Source organism: Pelodiscus sinensis, chromosome 19 (assembly GCF_052426305.1).
Source record: "Pelodiscus sinensis isolate ZL-2025 chromosome 19, ASM5242630v1, whole genome shotgun sequence".
Classification (NCBI taxonomy): Eukaryota; Metazoa; Chordata; order Testudines; family Trionychidae; genus Pelodiscus; species Pelodiscus sinensis.
In genome coordinates, this window is record NC_143070.1 from 1,102,461 (window position 1) to 1,125,442 (window position 22,982).

General features: G+C 60.8%; 1 protein-coding gene across 2 annotated transcripts; it reads right to left on the reverse strand.

The window, feature by feature from the left end:
• Positions 1-1,161: 1,161 nt before the first annotated feature.
• TAP2 (transporter 2, ATP binding cassette subfamily B member) lies at positions 1,162-19,078 on the reverse strand. 2 transcript variants are annotated; one of them, XM_089771644.1, is made up of 12 exons: positions 18,945-19,078; positions 17,337-17,861; positions 16,738-16,852; positions 16,195-16,325; positions 15,746-15,951; positions 11,026-11,223; positions 10,412-10,540; positions 4,649-4,837; positions 3,651-3,824; positions 3,343-3,502; positions 2,928-3,064; positions 1,650-2,487 (listed from the first exon to the last, which is right to left on the reverse strand). In XM_089771644.1, the coding sequence occupies exons 2-12, from the start codon at positions 17,845-17,847 to the stop codon at positions 2,296-2,298; spliced, it is 2,142 nt and encodes a 713-aa protein (XP_089627770.1). In that variant the 5' UTR covers positions 17,848-17,861; positions 18,945-19,078; the 3' UTR covers positions 1,650-2,295. The 2 variants fall into 2 exon arrangements, with proteins under 2 accessions (XP_089627771.1, XP_089627770.1); XM_089771645.1 differs by lacking the exon at positions 10,412-10,540 and having other exon boundaries at positions 1,162-2,487.
• Between the last annotated feature and the right edge of the window lie 3,904 nt (positions 19,079-22,982).

Here is a 22,982-nt window from a genome sequence, read left to right on the forward strand (position 1 = left end):
CTTTCTTTTATCAGTTTTAAACCTGCTACCCATTAATTTCATTTGGTGTCCTCTAGTTCTTCTATTATGGGAACTAATAAATAACTTTTCTTTATCAGCCCTCTCCACACCACTCATGATTTTATAGACCTCTATCATATCCCCCCTCAGTCTCATCTTTTCCAAACTGAAAAGTCCCAGTCGCTTTAAACTCTCCTCATATGGGACCCGTTCCAAACCCCTAATCATTTTAGTTGCCCTTTTCTGAACCATTTCCAAGGCCAAAATATCTTTTTTGAGGTGAGGAGACCACATCTGTACACAGTATTCAAGATGTGGGCGTCCTATAGTTTTATACAGGGGCAGTAAGATATTCTGGGTCTTATTTTCTATCCCTTTCCTAATAATTCCTAGCAACCTATTTGCCTTTTTGACCGCCGCTGCACACTGTGTGGAAGTTTTCAGAGAACTGTCCATGATAACTCCAAGATCTCTTTCCTGATTTGTCGTAGCCAAATTAGCCCCCATCATACTGTACGTATAGTTGGGGTTATTTTTCCCGATGTGCATTACTTTACACTTATCCACATTAAATTTCATTTGCCGTTTTGTTGCCCAATCACTCAGTTTGGTGAGATCTTTTTGGAGTCCCTCACAGTCTGCTTCTGTCTTGACTATCCTAAACAGTTTGGTATCATCCGCAAACTTTACCACCTCACTGCTTACCCCTTTCTCCAGATCATTTATGAATAAGTTGAAAAGGATTGGTCCCAGGACTGACCCTTGGGGGACACCACTAGTTACCCCTCTCCAATCTGAAAATTTACCATTTATTCCTACCCTTTGTTTCCTGTCTTTTAACCAGTTCTCAATCCAAGAAAGGACCTTCCCTCTTATCCCACGGCCATGTAATTTACACAAGAGCCTTTGGTGAGGGACCTTGTCAAAGGCTTTCTGAAAATCCAAGTATACTATATCTACTGGATCCCCCTTATCCACATGCTTGTTAACACCTTCAAAGAACTCTAACAGATTAGTAAGACAGGATTTCCCTTTACAGAAACCATGTTGACTTTTGTCCAACAAATTATGTTCTTCTACATGCCTCACAATGTTATTCTTTACTATTGTTTCGACTAATTTGCCCGGTACTGAAGTTAGACTTACCGGTCTGTAATTGCCAGGATCGCCTCTAGAGCCCTTTTTAAATATTGGTGTCACGTTGGCTACCTTCCAGTCATTAGGTACGGAAGCCGATTTAAGGGATTGGTTACAAACCACAGATAATAGTTCAGCAATTTCCCATTTGAGTTCTTTTAGAACCCTTGGATGAATGCCATCCGGTCCCGGAGATTTGTTAACATTAAGTTTTTCTATTTGTTCCAAAACCTCCTCTAATGACACTTCAATCCGGGACAGTTCCTCAGATTCATCACCCACAAAGGACAGTGCAGATTCGGGAATCTCCCATAAAGATTAGTGGGAACTTTGCCTGGGCGTGGCTACTTGGCATTACACAAGTTTCATTTAGAATAGCTAATTATGGCAGGGGCTTTACAGCCATGAGCTGGGTAACGCCAAAGCAAACACTGCAGCCTGGGGCTGGAGCCTGGACCCAGTGTGATGGCGCGTCGGGAATCCCCGACCCAGCCCTCCCCCCCCCCCCCCCCCCCCCCCCGTCTGCAGCCAGAGGGGACTCTCAGCTGGCCAGTAGAGTAGAAGGTTTATTGGTTCTCAGGGTCACAGCGTGGCATAGAATCGGGGTTCCCACAGCCACCGAGGGCAGACGCCTTATACCTCCCGGGGGAAGGGCTCATGGGCCCTGCACCCCCCCTTTGTGTCTCAGTCTTCTCCTCACCCTGCCCAGCTGGTACTCCCCCACACTCCCAGCAACAGGTCCCTGAGCCCCCAGGCAGCCCCGCCTCCTGCCTTGTCCTGCTCCCAGACCCAAGGGGTCTTTGTTGTCCCCATGTCCCCAGGAGGGGAGACACTGACACGCTTCCCCAGGGAGTCCTGCCTGGCCTCTTCACCCTCCTGCAGAGAGAGCTGCGGGACCCGGGGAAACTGAGGCACACACCCATCCACACCCAGCATTACTACAGAGTGGGATGACATAGAACCCCACAAGACAAACGGTGAAGGCAACACCTGAGCAAACACAGGACTGCAAGAGTAGACAGCCCCCCCCCCCACTACATCACACCCAGCCATGCGGTTTCCAGCCACAGATGCGCCCAGATGCTCCTCCAATTTGTTTCGCCTGAGGATGGTGCGGCCAGTGCTGACCCATTCCCGGGGAGCGGGGAGGGGGGCGGGTTACTCGGCCAGGTCTCGCTGCACCAGCCTGTAGTAGGGACCCTGGCGCTCCATCAGCTCGGCGTGGGTCCCCTCCTCGGCCACCGCCCCGTCCTCCAGCACCACGATCCGGTCGGCGCCCTCCACCGTCTGCATGCGGTGCGCGATCACCAGCACCGTGCGGGGCCCCCGGCACAGCACCGACTGGCGGATCTGGGGGGGGGGGGAAGAGCTGGGTTAGGAGCCACCCGCGCCGCACACAGGCCAGGCCGTGATCCCACCGCCCCCACCAATCACTGCTCCACGCAGGCCAGGCTGGGATCCCACCGCCCCCACCACTGACCCCGCCCCACGCAGGCCAGGCCGGGATCCCACCGCCCCAACCACTCACCATGCACCACGCAGGCCAGGCCAGGTTCCCACTGCCCCCGCCCCACGCAGGCCAAGCCGGGATCCCACCGCCCCAACCACTCACCATGCACCACGCAGGCCAGGCCAGGTTCCCACTGCCCCCGCCCCACGCAGGCCAGGCCGGGATCCCACCACCCCCACCACTGACCCCGCCCCACACAGGCCAGGCCATGATCCCACCGTCCCCACCAATCACTGCTCCACGCAGGCCAGGCAGAGCCCCCACCGCCCCCACCACTCACCGCACACTCGCTCTCCACGTCCAGGGCGCTGGTGGCTTCGTCCAGGATCAGCACGGTCGGCTGGCGGACCAGAGCCCGGGCGATGGCGAGTCGCTGCTTCTGCCCCGCCGAGAGCTGCCTGCCCTTCTCCCCCACGTCTGCAGGGGCAGAGAGGAGGGGTCAGGACACCCGGGGTCACTCCCAGCTCTGGGGGGTGAGTGGTATCTAGTGGTTAGAGCAGGAGGGCCTGGGAGCCAGTATGTCTGGGTTCTCCCCCTGGCTCTGGGAGGGGAGCGGGGCCTGGTGATTAGAGCAGGAGGGGCTGGGACCCAGGACTCCTGGGTTCTCCCCCGGCTCTAGGAGGGAAGTGGGGGGCAGTGGTTAGAGCGGGGTGGGGACAGTTCCCAGAAGCCCCTGCAGGGGGCGGGGGGCTCACCCGTCTCAAAGCCGCGCTCCAGCTGGGCGATGAAGCCGGAGGCCTGGGCGGCGGCGGCGGCGGCGGCGACCTGCTCCTGCCGGCAGCCCGGCAGCCCGTAGGCGATGTTCTCCCGCACCGAGCCGGCGAACAGGACGGGCTCCTGCCCCACCAGCGCCACCTGCCGGGGGGGAGTGGGGGGCTGAGACCGGCCCCGCTCGTCACACCCGGCACGCGGCCGCCCCTCCCCCACCAGCCACACCGCCCCTCCCCCACCAGCCACACCGCCCCTCCCCCACCAGCCCCTCCCCCGCGGCCGTGCGCCTCACCTGGCGGTGCAGGTAGCGGTGCTCGTACTCCGCCAGGGGGGCCCCGTCCAGCAGGATCTGCCCGGCCTGGGGCTCGTAGAACCGCTCCAGCAGCCCCACACACGTGCTCTTCCCGCTGCCGTTCAGCCCCACCAGCGCCGTCACCTCCCCGGGGCGCAGCTCCAGCGACACGGCCTGGGGCCCGGCCAGAGCGTCAGCGCCGCCGCCGCGGGGACACCGGGTCCCCCCCGGGGGATGGACTGGGAACTGGGGGACCCCCTCCAGGGGGATGGGCTGGAGAGCGGGGAATCCCCTTCGGGGGGGATGGGCTGCTACAGGGCTGGGAGGGAAGGGGACCCCAAAAAGCAGGAGCCCTGGGGCTGTGGGTGGGGGAGCCAGGGAGATTCCAAGGGCCACACTCACCTTGAGGATGGGGCAGGGGGGAATCCCTGGGCCCTGGGGGAGGGGCGGCTCACCTTGAGGGCGGGGTGAATCCTCGGGGCCCAGGGGTGGGGGAGGGGTGGCTCACCTTGAGGACAGGGCGGACGGGGTGGGGGGACCTCCAAGGTCCGGGGTGGGGGGAACCCCGGGGCCCGGGGCGGGGGATGGGCGGCTCACCTTGAGGACGGGGTGGGCGGGGCGGGGTTATCTCCTGGGGCCGTGGGGCGGGGGAGGGGCCGCACTCACCCTGAGGACGGGGTGGGGGAGTGGGGAGATCCCCGGGGCCCAGGGGCGGGGGAGGGGCCGGCTCACCTTGAAGACGGGGCAGTCGGGGCAGGGGGGACCCCCGGGGCCCGGGGGGGAGGGGCGGCTCACCTTGAGGACGGGGCGGGCGGGGTGGGGGAACCCCGGGGCCTGGGGTGGGGGAGGGGCGGCTCACCTTGAGGACGGGGCGGTCGGGGCGGGGGGACTCCCAGGGCCCAGGGCAGAGGAGGGGCGGCTCACCTTGAGGACGGGGTGGTCGGGACGGGTGGGGCGGGGGGACCCCCAGGGCCCAGGGCAGAGGAGGGGCGGCTCACCTTGAGGATGGGGCGGTCGGGGCGGGCGGGGTAGGCGAAGGAGACGTGGCGGAAGGAGACGTGGCCCCGCAGCGAGGCCGGCGCCCGCGTCCCGTCAGTGCGCACGGCCGGCTCCCGGTCCAGGTACTCGAAGACCTTCGCCGCCGCCCCCACGTTGCTCAGCAGGTCCCCATACATGTAGACCAGCGTCTGGGCGGGGAGAGCCAGTCAGGTTATTTGCCCAGACATGTGCTCAGTGCAGCCGCATCCGGCAGGTGGGAAACATTGCAACTACCTGGGCAGAAACCCTAGCACAGCCACAACGATGCTCATGTGTGACGTGGGGGGGAGGTGTTTGTCCCCCCTTGTGGGCCTGTGATCACTCTGGGGTTCCATTCACTGGTTGCCTTGCTGTACATGTGCCATTCCTACTGTCCTGCTGCCCTGCAGTGACTCTGTGTGTGTGCCTCAGTTTCCCCGGGCCTGGTAGCACTCTGGACGAGGAGGGGGGCGGGGCAGGACTCGCTGGGGAAGTAGGTTCAGTGTCTCCCGGCCTGAGGCCCAGGGGACAGCAGATAGCAGCTGGGGTGGGGAAGCAGGACAGAGCAGGAGGCAGGGCGGCCTGGGGCCCAGGGGACAGCAGGTAGCAGCTGGGGTGGGGAAGCAGGACAGAGCAGGAGGCAGGGCGGCCTGGGGCCCAGGGGACAGCAGATAGCAGCTGGGGTGGGGAAGCAGGACCGAGCAGGAGGCAGGGCGGCCTGGGGCCCAGGGGACAGCAGATAGCAGCTGGGGCGGGGAAGCAGGACAGAGCAGGAGGCAGGGCGGCCTGGGGCCCAGGGGACAGCAGATAGCAGCTGGGGCGGGGAAGCAGGACCGAGCAGGAGGCAGGGCGGCCTGGGGCCCAGGGGACAGCAGGTAGCAGCTGGGGCGGGGAAGCAGGACAGAGCAGGAGGCAGGGTGGCCTGGGGCCCAGGGGACAGCAGGTAGCAGCTGGGGCGGGGAGGCAGGACAGAGCAGGAGGCAGGGTGGCCTGGGGCCCAGGGGACAGCAGGTAGCAGCTGGGGCGGGGAAGCAGGACCGAGCAGGAGGCAGGGCGGCCTGGGGCCCAGGGGACAGCAGATAGCAGCTGGGGCGGGGAAGCAGGACCGAGCAGGAGGCAGGGCGGCCTGGGGCCCAGGGGACAGCAGGTAGCAGCTGGGGCGGGGAGGCAGGACAGAGCAGGAGGCAGGGCGGCCTGGGGCCCAGGGGACAGCAGATAGCAGCTGGGGCGGGGAGGCAGGACAGAGCAGGAGGCAGGGTGGCCTGGGGCCCAGGGGACAGCAGATAGCAGCTGGGGTGGGGAAGCAGGACAGAGCAGGAGGCAGGGCGGCCTGAGGCCCAGGGGACAGCAGATAGCAGCTGGGGCGGGGAAGCAGGACAGAGCAGGAGGCAGGGCGGCCTGAGGCCCAGGGGACAGCAGGTAGCAGCTGGGGCGGGGAGGCAGGACAGAGCAGGAGGCAGGGCGGCCTGGGGCCCAGGGGACAGCAGATAGCAGCTGGGGCGGGGAGGCAGGACCGAGCAGGAGGCAGGGCGGCCTGAGGCCCAGGGGACAGCAGGTAGCAGCTGGGGCGGGGAAGCAGGACAGAGCAGGAGGCAGGGCGGCCTGAGGCCCAGGGGACAGCAGGTAGCAGCTGGGGTGGGGAAGCAGGACAGAGCAGGAGGCAGGGCGGCCTGAGGCCCAGGGGACAGCAGGTAGCAGCTGGGGTGGGGAAGCAGGACAGAGCAGGAGGCAGGGCGGCCTGAGGCCCAGGGGACAGCAGGTAGCAGCTGGGGTGGGGAAGCAGGACAGAGCAGGAGGCAGGGCGGCCTGGGGCCCAGGGGACAGCAGGTAGCAGCTGGGGCGGGGAAGCAGGACAGAGCAGGAGGCAGGGCGGCCTGAGGCCCAGGGGACAGCAGGTAGCAGCTGGGGTGGGGAAGCAGGACAGAGCAGGAGGCAGGGCGGCCTGGGGCCCAGGGGACAGCAGATAGCAGCTGGGGTGGGGAAGCAGGACAGAGCAGGAGGCAGGGCGGCCTGAGGCCCAGGGGACAGCAGATAGCAGCTGGGGCGGGGAAGCAGGACCGAGCAGGAGGCAGGGCGGCCTGGGGCCCAGGGGACAGCAGATAGCAGCTGGGGCGGGGAGGCAGGATAAAGCAGGAGGCAGGGCGGCCTGGGGCCCAGGGGACAGCAGATAGCAGCTGGGGCGGGGAGGCAGGACAGAGCAGGAGGCAGGGTGGCCTGGGGCCCAGGGGACAGCAGATAGCAGCTGGGGCGGGGAGGCAGGACAGAGCAGGAGGCAGGGTGGCCTGGGGCCCAGGGGACAGCAGATAGCAGCTGGGGTGGGGAAGCAGGACAGAGCAGGAGGCAGGGCGGCCTGGGGCCCAGGGGACAGCAGGTAGCAGCTGGGGCGGGGAGGCAGGACAGAGCAGGAGGCAGGGTGGCCTGGGGCCCAGGGGACAGCAGATAGCAGCTGGGGCGGGGAGGCAGGACAGAGCAGGAGGCAGGGTGTCCTGGGGCCCAGGGGACAGCAGATAGCAGCTGGGGCGGGGAGGCAGGACAGAGCAGGAGGCAGGGCGGCCTGGGGCCCAGGGGACAGCAGATAGCAGCTGGGGCGGGGAGGCAGGACAGAGCAGGAGGCAGGGCGGCCTGGGGCCCAGGGGACAGCAGATAGCAGCTGGGGCGGGGAGGCAGGACAGAGCAGGAGGCAGGGTGTCCTGGGGCCCAGGGGACAGCAGATAGCAGCTGGGGCGGGGAGGCAGGACAGAGCAGGAGGCAGGGCGGCCTGGGGCCCAGGGGACAGCAGGTAGCAGCTGGGGCGGGGAGGCAGGACAGAGCAGGAGGCAGGGCGGCCTGGGGCCCAGGGGACAGCAGATAGCAGCTGGGGTGGGGAAGCAGGATAAAGCAGGAGGCAGGGCGGCCTGGGGCCCAGGGGACAGCAGATAGCAGCTGGGGTGGGGAAGCAGGATAAAGCAGGAGGCAGGGCGGCCTGAGGCCCAGGGGACAGCAGATAGCAGCTGGGGTGGGGAAGCAGGACAGAGCAGGAGGCAGGGTGGCCTGGGGCCCAGGGGACAGCAGGTAGCAGCTGGGGTGGGGAAGCAGGACAGAGCAGGAGGCAGGGCGGCCTGGGGCCCAGGGGACAGCAGATAGCAGCTGGGGTGGGGAAGCAGGACAGAGCAGGAGGCAGGGTGGCCTGGGGCCCAGGGGACAGCAGATAGCAGCTGGGGCGGGGAGGCAGGACAGAGCAGGAGGCAGGGCGGCCTGGGGCCCAGGGGACAGCAGATAGCAGCTGGGGTGGGGAAGCAGGACAGAGCAGGAGGCAGGGCGGCCTGGGGCCCAGGGGACAGCAGATAGCAGCTGGGGCGGGGAGGCAGGACAGAGCAGGAGGCAGGGTGGCCTGGGGCCCAGGGGACAGCAGATAGCAGCTGGGGTGGGGAAGCAGGACAGAGCAGGAGGCAGGGCGGCCTGGGGCCCAGGGGACAGCAGATAGCAGCTGGGGTGGGGAAGCAGGATAAAGCAGGAGGCAGGGCGGCCTGGGGCCCAGGGGACAGCAGATAGCAGCTGGGGTGGGGAAGCAGGACAGAGCAGGAGGCAGGGTGGCCTGGGGCCCAGGGGACAGCAGATAGCAGCTGGGGTGGGGAAGCAGGACAGAGCAGGAGGCAGGGCGGCCTGGGGCCCAGGGGACAGCAGATAGCAGCTGGGGCGGGGAGGCAGGACAGAGCAGGAGGCAGGGCGGCCTGGGGCCCAGGGGACAGCAGATAGCAGCTGGGGCGGGGAAGCAGGACAGAGCAGGAGGCAGGGTGGCCTGGGGCCCAGGGGACAGCAGATAGCAGCTGGGGCGGGGAAGCAGGACAGAGCAGGAGGCAGGGTGGCCTGGGGCCCAGGGGACAGCAGGTAGCAGCTGGGGTGGGGAAGCAGGACAGAGCAGGAGGCAGGGTGGCCTGGGGCCCAGGGGACAGCAGATAGCAGCTGGGGCGGGGAGGCAGGACAGAGCAGGAGGCAGGGCGGCCTGGGGCCCAGGGGACAGCAGATAGCAGCTGGGGTGGGGAAGCAGGACAGAGCAGGAGGCAGGGCGGCCTGGGGCCCAGGGGACAGCAGATAGCAGCTGGGGCGGGGAGGCAGGACAGAGCAGGAGGCAGGGCGGCCTGGGGCCCAGGGGACAGCAGGTAGCAGCTGGGGCGGGGAAGCAGGACAGAGCAGGAGGCAGGGTGGCCTGGGGCCCAGGGGACAGCAGATAGCAGCTGGGGCGGGGAAGCAGGACAGAGCAGGAGGCAGGGTGGCCTGGGGCCCAGGGGACAGCAGATAGCAGCTGGGGTGGGGAAGCAGGACAGAGCAGGAGGCAAGGCGGCCTGGGGCCCAGGGGACAGCAGGTAGCAGCTGGGGTGGGGAAGCAGGACAGAGCAGGAGGCAGGGCGGCCTGGGGCCCAGGGGACAGCAGATAGCAGCTGGGGCTGGGAAGCAGGATAAAGCAGGAGGCAGGGCGGCCTGAGGCCCAGGGGACAGCAGATAGCAGCTGGGGTGGGGAAGCAGGACAGAGCAGGAGGCAGGGCGGCCTGGGGCCCAGGGGACAGCAGATAGCAGCTGGGGCAGGGAAGCAGGACAGAGCAGGAGGCAGGGCGGCCTGGGGCCCAGGGGACAGCCGGTAGCAGCTGGGGCGGGGAAGCAGGACAGAGCAGGAGGCAGGGCGGCCTGGGACCCAGGGGACAGCAGGTAGCAGCTGGGGCGGGGAAGCAGAACGGAGCAGAGGGTGGGGCGGCCTGGGGGCTGGGAGCAGGGGGTGGGAGTGGAGGTCAGTTTTTGGTTGGCTGGGTGAGGGGGGAGACGAGGGGGCTGGGAATGGGCTAGAGCTGGGGCTCCCGGCCCCCCTCTCCTCAGGCTGGGCTGGGCTGGGCTGGGCTGGCTGCTCCTGCAACAAGAAGTCTGGGCAATGCCGTGTCCCTGGGACCCAATAGCCCTTCTCTTCTACCTGCCGCCTGAGTCTCCCCTCTGGCTGCGGGTGGGGGGGCAGGGCTTGGGGACTCCCTAAACAGAAGTTAAAACAGCTGTGATGTAGTGGAGGGTGCTGTCCATTCGGCCAAGCACTGCCTAGAGGGGGTCACCCTGAGGGCACCCATGTCATGTAGTCCATGGCCCAACCGGTTCTTACCTGTCCTGGAAAGGGGTCTGAGAAAGGAAGGGGGTGGCTTGGAGAAGGGGCAATCTTGGCTGGGAGACATGAAAGGAACAGACTAAGGTGAGGGTCTAGTGATGACAATGGACCCCACCCCAAGGGGTCTGAGGCTGCTTGGCCCTGACTCCTGTTCCCACGTCCCGTCTGTGCTGGGCCGTATCCCGGAGGAGCAATAACCCCCCCCGTTCTACCAGCTGGGGGAGCCTGTTCTGGCTGCTACGGGGGTACAATTGGGGGGAACCCCAATGCACCATGACAGCCAAAGCCATTAGCTCAGACTGTGTCCACACCACGGGGCACCGCTGGCAGGGAGCTACACCAGCATTGTCTGTGCTGCGTAGACACATCCAGAAAGAACAAGGCAGACAGACGGATGAATGGACGCACAGAGGTGTGTGTATATGGCCAGAGAACCAAGTGTGTGAAGGGCTGGAAGGGTGAGTGGGAGTGGGAACAGATGGGTGTCAGGGGCATGGGAAGACAGACAGACAGACAGACGGGAGGGTGTCGGGGACATGGGGTGGGATGGACCCACAGACAGAGGATGACAGATGGGTTGAGGTGGCCTCGTTACAGCCCATCTCTGGGGCGAGCCCCTCACCTGCACATGGGCCCCCACGTCCCCCTGGTAGAGGATGAAGGAGACGAGGCCGCCCTTGGTCAGCAGCCCGGCGTGGATCTGCTGGTGCCCGCAGTACAGCATCAGCACCTGCACCGCCACCTGCAGCAGCTGGGGGGAGGGGGAGTCATGGGGGGAGCAGGCAAAGCCCGAAATCAGCCTCCCTTCACCCCCCCCCCCACCGTCAGCAACAGCAGCTGCTCTGGAGCCTGGGCCCCCCCACCCTGCTCCCAGATCAGACCATGAACAGCCTTCCCCGGACACCTGGGTCCCCTTTCACTGGCTCCCCCACGAGAAAGCAAGCCCCCTTCCTGGGACACTGGGGCGCCCTGCCCCCAGCTCACCCCCTGAGTTGCAAGGAGCATTCCCTGGACACCTGTCCCTGCATAATTAGCTCAGCTGCCATAACCCTGGGATCTGGGGCTGCTCTCACTGGCTTCCCTGTGCAGTCCTGCCCTTTCCTCAGATGACCGGGTCCCCTCCCCAGCTCTCTGTCAGAGCCAGAACCTCCTCTCCCAACCCCCTGTGTCTCTCCCCTCCCATCCCTGGGCCCCTCTCACTGCCCCTTCCCCGGACGCTGGGTCCCCGGGGCTCACCCGGCAAAAGAGCAGGTAGAGCGCCCGCTCCAGGTCGCGGCGGTTCTTCAGCCGGTGGGTGTGGGCCAGCGCCGCCTCGTAGCGCCGCGCCTCCTCCTCCTCCGTGGCGAAGCTGCGCACGGTCTCGATGGAGGCGACCGACTCGCGCACCACCTCCCCCGAGCGCGCCAGGGAGTCCTGGATGTCCCGCAGCACGGCCTGGGGGGGCAGAGGTGTCACCGCCCGCCCGGCGAGCAAGCCGCAGCCAGCGAGTCGCACCTGGGACCCACCTGCCATCTGGTGACCTGCCTGCGGCAAAGGCTGAGCTTCTCTTACACTGGCCAGGCCTGACTGATTTAGGAGCTGGAATCTCATTTTCAAAAGGGGTTTAGGAGAAAAATCCCCTTGACTGTGCCTAAACCCCTTTTGAGAATGACACTAGCCAGTAAGGCTGGATGCAGCAACACCTACAGGGTATGTCTACACTACCCCGCTAGTTCGAACTAGCGGGGTAATGTAGGCATACCACAATTTGAATTTCCCGGGCTTCATTTGCATAAGTGGGGCACCGCCATTTTTAAATGCCTGCTAGTTCAAACCCCATGCCGCGCGGCTACACGTGGCATGAACTAGGTAGTTCGAACTAGGCTTCCTTATTTCACGAGGAAGCCACATTTTTATACATCTTTACACTAAAACCAAAGCCACAGGGTTTGTAAAAAATAAACATCAAGAAAGGCCAAGCTCTAGGCGCACACGGGCTGTGTCTAGACTGGCCAGTTTTTCCGCAAAATCATCTGCTTTTGCGGAAAAACTTGCCAGCTGTCTACACTGGCCACTTGAATTTCCGCAAGAACACTGCCGATCTCATGTAATCAGCACTTCTTGCGGAAATACTATGCTGCTCCCGTTCAGGCAAAAGTCCTTTTGCGCAAAAGGGCCAGTGTAGACAGCAGAGATTTTTTTTCTGCCAAAAAAGGCCCGATGGCGAAAATGGCGATCGGGGTTTTTTTGCGCAAAAGCGCATCTAGATTGGCACGGACGTTTTTCCCCACAAAAAGTGCTTTTGCAGAAAAGCGTCCGTGCCAATCTATACGCTCTGTTTCAAAAATGCTTTTAATGGAAAACTTTTCCGTTAAAAGCATTTCCGGAAAATCATGCCAGTGTAGACGTAGCCAAGGAGAATGCAGGCGGAGCCCAGCAGCAGAGCGGGGGCTCTCCTGTTTATTGCACTCAGTGTAGCATGCGTGATACCTGCCCTATGGGCTGGTGGCGTATGTGTGCATTCGGTGCAAGGAGCTCCTGACCCTCAGAGACTGCGTCCGGTGCATGTAGGTACCAATGATGTAGGGAAGGGCAGGAGAGAGGTTCTGGAGGCCACATTTAGGCTGCGAGGAAGGAGACTGAAATCCAGGATATCTATGGTGGCATTCTCTGAAATGCTTCCAGTTCCACACGCAGGGCCAGGTTGGCAGGCAGAGCTTCAGAGTCTCAATGCAGAGATGAGACAATGGTGTGTGTGTGTGGGGGGGGGGGGGATAGATTGATTAGGAACTGGGGACACTTTTGGGAGAGGGGGAGCCTAGACAGGAAGGATGGGCTCCACCTAAACCACAATGGAACCAGACTGCTGGCACTGAACATTAAAAAGGCCGTAGAAAAGTTTTTAAACCAAAGGCTGAGCGAAAGCCGACAGGTGTGGAGGACACATGGATTGGACAGAGACATCACTTAGGCGAGGGTCTATTAATAGAGATGCTCTATGTTCTAGTCAGGAGGAGAGGATGGAAGTATGGGTCAGATCAGATGAGACACAATCAAATGAAAAAGAGTCAAACACATCAGGAAATGGCAGACAGATAAATAGTGACAAATTATTAGGAGTGCCTAGTTTTAAAGGCGAATAGTAATAGAAATGTAGCCGTGTTAGTCTGGTGTAGCTGAAACAAAATACAGGACAATGTAGCGCTTTAAAGACTAACAAGATGGTTTATTAGATGATGAGCTTTCGTGGGCCAGACCCACTTCCTCAGATCAAATAGTGGAAGAAAATTGTCACAGCCATAGATACCAAAGTGATACCATTAAAAAAAAAAGTTGTCTCCCTTTGGTATATATGGTTGTGACAATTTTATTCCACAATTTGATGTGAGGAAGTGGGTCTGGCTAATCACCTAATAAACCATCTTGTGAGTCTTTAAAGTGCTGCATCGTCTTGTTTTTTCTTTCAGTTTTAAAGGAGGATATCGATAGAACCAGCAACACAGAAAAGTTGGTGGAATGAGGACAATCAATTAGACACCATCATACCAGGGTACACAATCTATTGGAAGGACAGAACAGGTTGTGCTCATGGGGGAGTAGTGCTATACTTGTGTGATGTATTGTCAGTACCTTGCTCGTTGCTATGCTTGGGCTGTGGGTGACACCTACTGGCAGCACGGCCCAGCTGGGGGTACCTTGAGGGCCCCATGACAGTGACCGAACTGGTCCTACTGGGTAAGGGAAGGGCCAGAACAAGGAAAGTGAGTGTTGGGAGGAGGGTCATGTAGCCAGACAGACCCCCCGCCCCCCGCCATCCCATCCATCTTATTTGCCTCTCTGAGGTTCCTGAAGCATACAGGGCAGAGAAGGAGCAATAAAATCAGCATAGTCTATGCTGGCTCATCTGATCCTGAGAAGCTGAAAACATAGATATGAGGAGAGAGCGATTAAGGCAATAAGCTGACCTCGAGGCTGCGAGAACTGCCCAGGCTGGCACCCATGTTGATTCAAACACACACAGTCCCTGGGAGAGGAATTTCCCACTGAGAAAAGAATCCCCAGTAATTCCAATTTAGTTCTCTCTCTTACAAGTGTAAATTAAGTTCACAACTCCCTTGTAAGAACTGGTCTCACAAAAGACAGACCAGCCCCATTTGGCATGACAGATAAGAAAGAGAAATACGTGACCCCATGGGTATAAAGGTGGGTCCAGCAGTGCACTCACTTTTGTGTGTCATTCTACCCTCTACCTGCTGGTCGGGTTAGGTGTTTGACCTCCCAAGGTTCTATGGGGACGCTCACCTCGTATTTTCGTCTTTCCTAGGAATTGAGGGACCGGCCCTGGCCTGACATGCTGGAGTCGAGAGGCACAGAAAGGGGTAAAAATTGTACCTGGATGTGTCCTTTGTCTTAAGTGTACACATAGACTTAGAGCTCTTTAAAGATTAAGCTGCCACTTGGTACCATTATTTCTATTTTCTATCTTTATTTTCTTTGTAACCATTTTTAAGATCTATATTTGTTAGCAGTTAAGAAATAGAGCAATAGCCATTGCAACCATATGATTTATAAGCTTCTTTAATAAACCTGTAACTGTTTAAGTTTTATCCTGACTCCTTCAGTTGCTGTAACAGAACCAAGCACAATTTAAAAGAACTTCAGCCGGTCATAAGGGACAGGTATAGAAACACACCGTTGGATGACAGGTCACTCTTTGGCTGGAAACATGAAGGAGACAGACTAAAGAGGGGCCCGGAATCCAGGGGCCCAGGGACTCATCTCAAGGGGCTCTGACCCCTGTACCCACATCACGTCTGTGCTGGGCTGTATCCTGGAGGAGCAATAAACCCTCCCTGTTCTACTACTGGCGGAGCCTATTCTTGCTGCTACAGGGGTGCAGGATCGGGAGAAACCCCGACGTGCCATCACAACTTGAAAAAAAAACACAGAATCAAATAAAGTAAAAATCTTAAATGAGCCAAAATGTTCCGTAGAATCTCTCTGGATAGTAATTCCATGCTCCAATAATAAGAATATAGCCTTAGGGATCTATTATCGACCACCTGATCAGGACAGTAATAGTGACTATGAAATGCTAAGGGAGATTAGAGAGGCTATTAAATAAAAAAATAATAGTGGGGAATTTCAACTATCCCTATATTGACTGGGTACATGTCACCTCAGGATGGGATGCAGGGATAACATTTCTTGATATGTTAAATGACTGCTTCTCGGAGCAGCTGGTTCTGGAACCCACAAGGGGAGAGGCTATTTTTGATTTAGTCCTGAGTGGAGCACAGGATCTGGTCCAAGAGGTAAATATAACTGGATCGCTTGGAAATAGTCACCATAATGTAATAAAACGTAACATCCCTGTGGTGGGAAAAACCCCTCAGCATCCCAACACTGTGGCATTTAATTTCAGAAAGGGGAACTACACAGAAATGAGGAGGTTAAAGAGAAATTAAAAGGTCCAGTGACAAAAGTAAAATCTCTGCAAGGTAAATGGAAACTTTTCAAAGACACCATAATAGAGGCCTAACTTACAGGTATACCCCAAATTAAAAAACATAGTAAGAGAACCAAAAAAGAGCCAGCGTGGCTTAACAACCATGTAAAAGAAACAGTGAGAGATAAAGACATCTTTTAAAAAGTAGAAGTCAAATCCTACTGAGGTAAACAGAAAGGAGCATAAACACTGACAAATTAAGTGTAACAATATAATCAGGAAGGTCAAAACTAATGTGAAGAACCGCCAGCCAAACACTCAAAGAATAATTGAAGGGTTTTTTCAGTCCATCAGAAGCAGGAAGCTGCTAAACAAACTCCCACCCAGAGCCCTAGGCAGGTGCAGATAGAGGGAAATTTAGGTCAGGGCAGGGTTTGGGCTCTGGGCATCTCCAACATCTCTGCCAACCTGCCACCTCTGTGTGGAGGGTAAGTAGGGCCCTCCCATCCCCCACCCCCCACTCCATACCTGGTGCCGGGCATCATAGACCTTCTCAGCAGCCATGGTGAGGGGCGTCTCGACCAGCGTGAGCAGGGTGAGGCGCCAGGACAGCCCCAGCATGAAGCCGTACAGCCCTAGCGCCTTCACCAGGCTGCGCAGGAAGATGTTGGCGTTGGCTGGCACCGAGCGGCTCATCATGGCCGTGTCCTTGGAGAGGCGCGAGGTCAGGTCCCCTGGGGGGGGGAGGGGCACAGTGAGACATGGATCCGCCGGGAGAGGGGCCCCCAATTCCAGCAGGAGCTATTGGGGATGGATGCCTGTGGTGGGAGATGGGGGTGCATGGGGAGGCAGCAGGTGCCAGTGGGAGTGGGGAGTGCTGGGGAGGGGGCACTGGGATTAGCTGAGTGGCTGTGGGGGGAGGGGATGCCAGTGGTGGGGGAGGGGCACTAGGCAGGTGCTGGGGGGGCGGGACCCACCTGTTTTGACCTGCTGGAAGAAGGCCAGGTCCTGGCGCACCAGGGAGGAGAAGAGCTGGCACTGCGTGCGGATGTTGAGCCGGGACAGTGTGAGCATGAAGAGCCCCCCACGGCAGCCGGCGGCCAGGGAACTGGGGGGACAGACAGACAGACAGACAAACAGTTCATTCATCTGGAGGTCTAGCCAGGCGGCCCTTCCAAATTCATCCTCCATTGGGGTTAACTGCGCAGTCGCAGGCTTTTACAAATCACGTACATTTCATGGGCGCTGTGATCGTCGGGGTCTTGGGGGGAGGGGTCACAAGCTTACTAGGAGAGTTGGGCACCCAGCTCTGAAGGCAGCACAGAAGAACCACCCCAGGGCTGGGGCCCTTTGGAGAGCACAGTGGAGGGAGGTCTCCCCGAGGTTAGAGGGGTCTCCCCAGGGCCAGGAGTAGAAGCGGGTGGGAGTGGGGGTCTCCCCAGGGCCAAGGGGGGGGTCTCCCCAGGATTGGTGGGCAGAAGCAAGTGAGGATGGGGTCTCCCCAGGGCCGGGGGGCTCACCTGCCGAAGGAGGCCAGGCACATGAGGCCGATGGCGGCGGTGAAGGCGTCGGATTGGTAGGTGCCCCCCAGGATGTCGATGACGCGGCCCGTGTAGTAGGGGATGAAGGTCTCGCCTACCAGAGACACAGAAATGAGAGAGGGACCATTCTGTGCAGGGAGGGAGTTTCATTGGAACCACCTCCCTCACAACCCTCCATCCACCCTTCCACCACATCCCGTCCCATAATGAGCTTCCTGCTGCTCCTGCCTTGGTTCTGGGACCCAGGGAACTCCGCAATGGGGTGCAGTACCATCTCCACTGACCCCGCAGAGCCCACAGCCAGTGCCAGCCTCACTTCCCAAATCAGCCAGGAGCCAGAGTCTCACTTCCCAGGGTGGTCACTTGTGCCTAGCCACCTGTGAAGCCCTAGCACAGAGGGAGCAGGTGACAGGACCAAGGCCAGTCAGGAAGTCTGTGGCAGAGTCAGAATGAAAAACACTCCCCCCAGGGCTCCTGGTTTACAAGCCAGAGCCCAAACTGCTGGGCCACTCTGCGTGGTTTTGGCTGGAGGGTGTTATCTGGCTTTTGTTAGTATCCCAGCCCCCCGCCCCACTCACCGATCACAGCGATAGCCAGGAAGACGAAGGCCCCGGACAGGACGGGCAGGTCGGGCCGGGACAGCCCCACAAGCCGGCGCAGGGTGGCCTTGGACTCCCGCTCCGTGCCCTCAGCCCCGGGCCCCCCAGCCCTGTGCCCCTGCCCCAGGGCCCCCCAGGTGAGCTGGGCCAGCCCCACCGCCCCGTAGCTCAGCAGCAGCCAGGCCCAGGGGCCGCCGGCCAGCAGGGCGGGGGGCAGGTCGGGCAGGGGCAGGCGGCTCCGCAGGGAGAGGTACAGGGGGGGCAGCAGGCACAGGGCAGCCAGGGCCCCGGGGGGGGACCGGCCGGGCTGATCCGGGGCCAGCAGCCCCCAGGCGCCCCAGAGCCCCAGGAGACGCACGGCGGCCTCCAGCCAGGCGGCCGGCAGCCCCAGGGGGGCCAGCGCGGGGACCCCCCAGCCCAGCAGGGCCAGCAGGGCGAGGTCACAGAGCAGCAGGGCGCAGCCCAGACGCAGGCTGAGGGGCACCGGCATGGCAGCGGCGGGGCCTGCAGAGAGAAGGGGGGGCAGGTAATCTTGGGGGTCCTGCACTGACTGGTCCCCATGTCCCTCAGCCCCAACCCGTATCCAGCCTGCCCCAATTCATCCCCACCCCTCTGCCCCCAACCCCACACCCCCAACCCACCCCAGGGCTCCCCACAATCCAGCACCTCAGCCGTACCCCCAGAGGCTGAGTGACCCCCACCCCATATTCACAGCCCCGGCCCAACCTGCCCCCGATCCCCTAAACAAAGGGGGGGGGGGTTCCCTAGCAGGGTTCCCTGTAAGATTTCCCATCGGAGAGCGTGAGGTGTCTGTGCCCCAGCGCTGGGCCACGTGTGTGATGGGGGGGGGTCCCCTGCCCCCCCCCCAGTCACCCAGTACACATAGATACATCACCCGGCCTTACATTGGGGGGGGGGATGCTTGACCAGGGATAATTCACAAGGTGCGGGACCTTGCGCCCCCCCCCCCCCGCTTCCCTCCCATCCTGCTTGCTCCCCCCCCCATCTCCCTCCCACCCAGCCCGGCCTCCCATCCGTCTCCTTCCGTTCCTGCGCCCATGGGCTCCCCGGCCCTGCCCCCCAGCCTGTGCCCCTTTGCCCCCACTCGTCCCAGCGCCCCCTTCGTGCCAACCCCCACACGCCCCTTCCCGCGGTGCCCCCAGCCCCACCCTGCGCTTCTAGCCCGGCCCGGCCCGCCCCCCCCCCCCGGGCCCAGTTACCCCTCCCCAGACACCGATCCGCGCCCTCCCGCCCTGTGTCCCTCCCCACCTCGGGGGCGGGGGTCGCACCCACAGGCGGGGCCAGCCCGGCCTCGCCCCCGCCCCCCAGGAAGCGGAGCGGAGCCCCCCGGCTCGGAGCCGCGGCCGGTTCCCAGGCCGGGAAACCCGGTCCCCGCCCTGGGCGCACGGGCGGGGGGGGGGACACTGGGGGGGGAAACAGGGAACGTGGAACAAACCCCAATAAACTGCCCCCCAATCAGCCCCGCCCCCCAGCGCCGGCCCCCAATTGGGGCCCCCCCTACCGCGCACTCCCCAGCCCCGGACCCCGCATCGGACCGCGGACCCCCGGCCCCTGCCCGGCCGGTACCTGCAGCTCCGGCTCGGCGCCTGCTCCCGCGCCCGGCGGCCGCTTTCACTTTCGGGGGGATTCCCGGCCCGGCGGCTGCTGCCCCGGTGGCCGCCAGAGGGAGCCCGGCCTGCACCGGCAGCGGCTCCGGGCCCGGGACAGACCAGAGCGCCCGGCTCCGGCCCCCTCCCTCCTGCCTCAGTTTCCCCGAGCCTGGTGCATCCCAGCCCCTGCCCGGCCCCAGCCCCCGGTCCTGCGCCCAGCTCCACTCTGCTCCTCTCCACACTGGTACACGTGTCCCAGCCCCCTGCCTCAGTTTCCCCGATCCTGGTGCACCCAGCCCTCACACGGCCCCGAGCCCCAATCCCAGCCCCTGCCTCAGTTTCTTCGAGTCTGGTGCACCCTCTACCCCCAGCCCCTCGCCAGGCCCTGAGTCCTGCCCCCAGCCCTGTGTCCAGTATCCCCTCCTCCAGCTCCTCCCAGTATGGGTCCCAGCCCTCTGCCTCAGTTTCCCCGAGCTTGGTGCACCCAGCCCTCACGCGGCCCCAAGCCCCGATCCCAGCCCCTGCCTCGGTTTCTCTGAGTCTGGTGCACCCTCTACCCCCAGCCCCCACCCGGCCCTGAGTCCCATCCCCAGCCCTGTGCCCAGTCTCCCCTCCTTCAGCTCCTCCCCGTATGGGTCCCAGCCCCCTGCCTCAGTTTACCTGAGCCTGGTACACTCTGCCCCTGCCCAGGGGTTTGTACAGAACCACTCCCTGTGGGACTCTGCTCCCGGTAGCAGTGACTGAGGGGTGAAACTGCTGGGATCAGACATAGCTACTGCATGTGGCACAGTCCCACAGGGAGCAGTGACAACATGTAAGGAGTATGAGAAACTGCTGCTGTAAAACACTGGCACCAGCTCTAGCCGGTTCCTACAGCCCCAGGGGTTGTTGTCTGGTTCAGGCTCCTCTCCCAGGGCTCCAGCCTAGGGTGTCAGAGGCAGGCTTTGGCTGGGAGGCACTTACCAGCAGAAAGGTGAGTCAGACTGGCTGTTTGCTGCTCCACATGGCTCCACTCCAGGCATTAGAGGGCAGAGGAGGGGAGACAAGGGGGGAGGGAGAAGGCTTCTTACACTACCACTGCTCCCAGCAAAAATTCTCAATTCCTGCTGGCCAGAAACTGAGAGATTGGCCATTCAGAGTGTGCCGTAGTGGGGGGCTGTCTGCTCTGTACCCGGGGTCCCCCTGCATTGGGCTGTGATTCCCACTGACTCCCCCACACGTGGATTAACCCAGACACCCAGTCCCAGCCTGGGCAGGGAACAAGGCTCTTGGGGAGGAGGGGGAGGCAAAGGAAGGGAGGGGGAGACGACACCTGGCTGGGTGGCAGGGCTGGGGGTGAGGTGGTTGCTCGCTGGGAAACATGAGGGGAACAGACTAAGCTGAGTGCTGAGGGGGCGATGGACCCTGCCCCAAGGGGTCTGAGGCATCCTGGCCCTGACTCCGGTACCCACATCCCGTCTGTGCTGGGCTGTGTCCTGGAGGGGCAATAAACCCCCCTGTTCTACCGGCTGGGGGAGTCTGGTCTGGTTACTGCGGGGCTGTAGGATCGGGGGGAGCCCCAACTGTGTCATCACAGGGAGCTAAGGGTACGTCTACACTACAGCACTAATTGGAACTAACTTAATTCGAATTAGTTAATTCGAACTAAGCTAATTTGAATTAGTGCATCCACACTTAAAAACTAGTTTGAATTAGCGTTTTGCTAATTCGAACTAGCATGTCCACACAGAGTGGACCCTGAACCGGGGTTAAGGATGGCCGGAAGCAGGGCCGGAAGCAGTGCCGGCAGGGCATCAGATGAGGACTTAGAGCGTGGAGATGCTGTCTCAGGCTAGCTGAGGGCTGTGCTTAAAGGGTCCCGACCCCCACCCCGAACAGACAGTTCTCAGGGGTTCCCCGCTTGCAAAGCAGTCCTGGCTTGGAGTGCCCTGAGTGCCAACACACGGCACATCACAGCACTCGGCCATCAGCCCGGCTGCACTTGCCGCAGGCTGCCATCCGGGGGGGCAATTGGGGGGCTGCAGGAGAGGTTCCACCCCGAGCAGCCCACAGAGCCATCCCAGTCCTCCCCATCGGGGGCTCGTACCCCATTCCTCCCTCACCTCCTTCCACTTACCCCTCCCTAGCCCCCCTTCCTGATGTACAAAATAAAGGATACGTGTGTTCAAAAATAGAAACTCTCTTTATTGAACAAAACTCGGGGAGACTGGGAAGAGGAGGTGGGAGAGGGGAAGAGAGAGGCTGGGAGAGAGGAGGGCAACTAAAATGATCAGGGGTTGGGAACAGGTCCCATATGAAGAGAGGCTAAAGAGACTGGGACTTTTCAGCTTAGAAAAGAGGAGACTGAGGGGGGATAGGATAGAGGTCTATAAAAGCATGAGTGCTGTGGAGAGGGTGCATAAAGAAAAGTTCTTCATTAGTTCCCATAATAGAAGGACTAGAGGACACCAAAGGAAAGGAATGGGTAGCAGGCTTCAAACTAGTAACAGAAAGTTGTTCTTCACAAAGCAAATAGTCAACCTGTGGAACTCCTTGCTGCAGGAGGCTGTGAAGGCTAGAACTAGAACAGAGTTTATAGAGAAGTGAGATCAAGTCATGGAGGTTGGGTCCATGGAGTGGTATTAGCCAGGGGGTAGAAATGGTGTCCCTGGCCTCCGTTTGTGGAAGGCTGGAGATGGATGGCACAAGACAAATGGCTTGGTCATTGTCTTCGGTCCATCCCCTCCAGGGTCCCTAGTGTTGGCTGCTGTCGGCAGACAGGCTACTGGGCTAGATGGACCTTTGGTCTGACCCAGTACGGCCGTTCTTATGTTCTTATGTTCTAAGCTCAGGGCTCAGGGTCAGGGGTCTCAGTGGACCCCCTTGATTTTCATGTAAACCTGCTCCTGGGTGGCCAGGCTGGCAGCTCTCCTGCCCTAGATGGCCACTTTCCTGTGCCTAGTGCGGAGGTCGTGGACGAGGTCCACGATGTCTGCACTAGACCAGGCGGGTGCCCGCCTCTTGCGGACCTGGGCAGGCTCCCGGGAGCGGGCAGCCTGGTCCCGGGAAGAGGGGGAGGGCTGGGTGGCAGCGGGTGGCTGGCTCGAGCTGTGCCAGGTGCAGGGTCTGCTGGCTGGGTGCTGGCAGGCTTGCACCTGGCACGGGCACCGTAGCCAGCCCGTGCCCCTTTAAGGGGTCCGGGGCCGGGATGGGGGCAGAAGAGTTTCCCTGGTGGTGCCCAGAGTGGCCACCAGGGCAAGCTGGGGAGGGCTAGCCTCCCACTAGTTCGAATTAAGTGGCTACACAGCCCTTAATTTGAATTACTTAATTCGAACTAGGCTTAATCCTCGTGGAATGAGGTTTACCTAGTTCAAATTAAGTTCCAACTAGTGGTTTGCCTGTGTAGCGCCTATCAAAGTTAATTAGAACTAACGGCTGTTAGTTCAAATTAACTTTGTAGTGTAGACAGACCCTAAGAGATTTTCTTGGGGGGAGGGACAACATGAGAAGTCTCCCTCCTCTCTCCCCAGCCCTCTGGAACAGAGAACAGCTGGATTTTTAAAGTGTGAGCTGCTTTCTGCCTAAGGGTTCCAGGAGGTGGTCGCAGGTCTGGCCCCCTAACAGCATCTTGCCCACTCCTGCCATGGGCACTACCTCCAACCCATTTTCCACCTGCCTTATTGTAGCTCCATCTATATCACAAACTTTGCAAAATAGACCATGTCAACCACTCCTGGTCCTCTCTCCCCCCCTTCTCCCCCCCACCAGTCTTCTGGAACCTCTACCTCCTTCCAAAGCTTTTCAAAGATGAGAGCTAAATGCTCAGATACCTCCTTGAGATAACCAAGGCGGTATCTGAGCATTTAGCTCTCATCTTTCATGGCTGCATTTCATCAGACCATGATGACTTGAGGACATCAAATTTACCTACGTAATTTTTAACTTTGTTCTTTTCCTGTTTTGTGCCTCTAATCCCACCTCATTGTCACTGGCATGCACTATGTTAATCTTCCGATCACCACCAACCTTGTGGGTG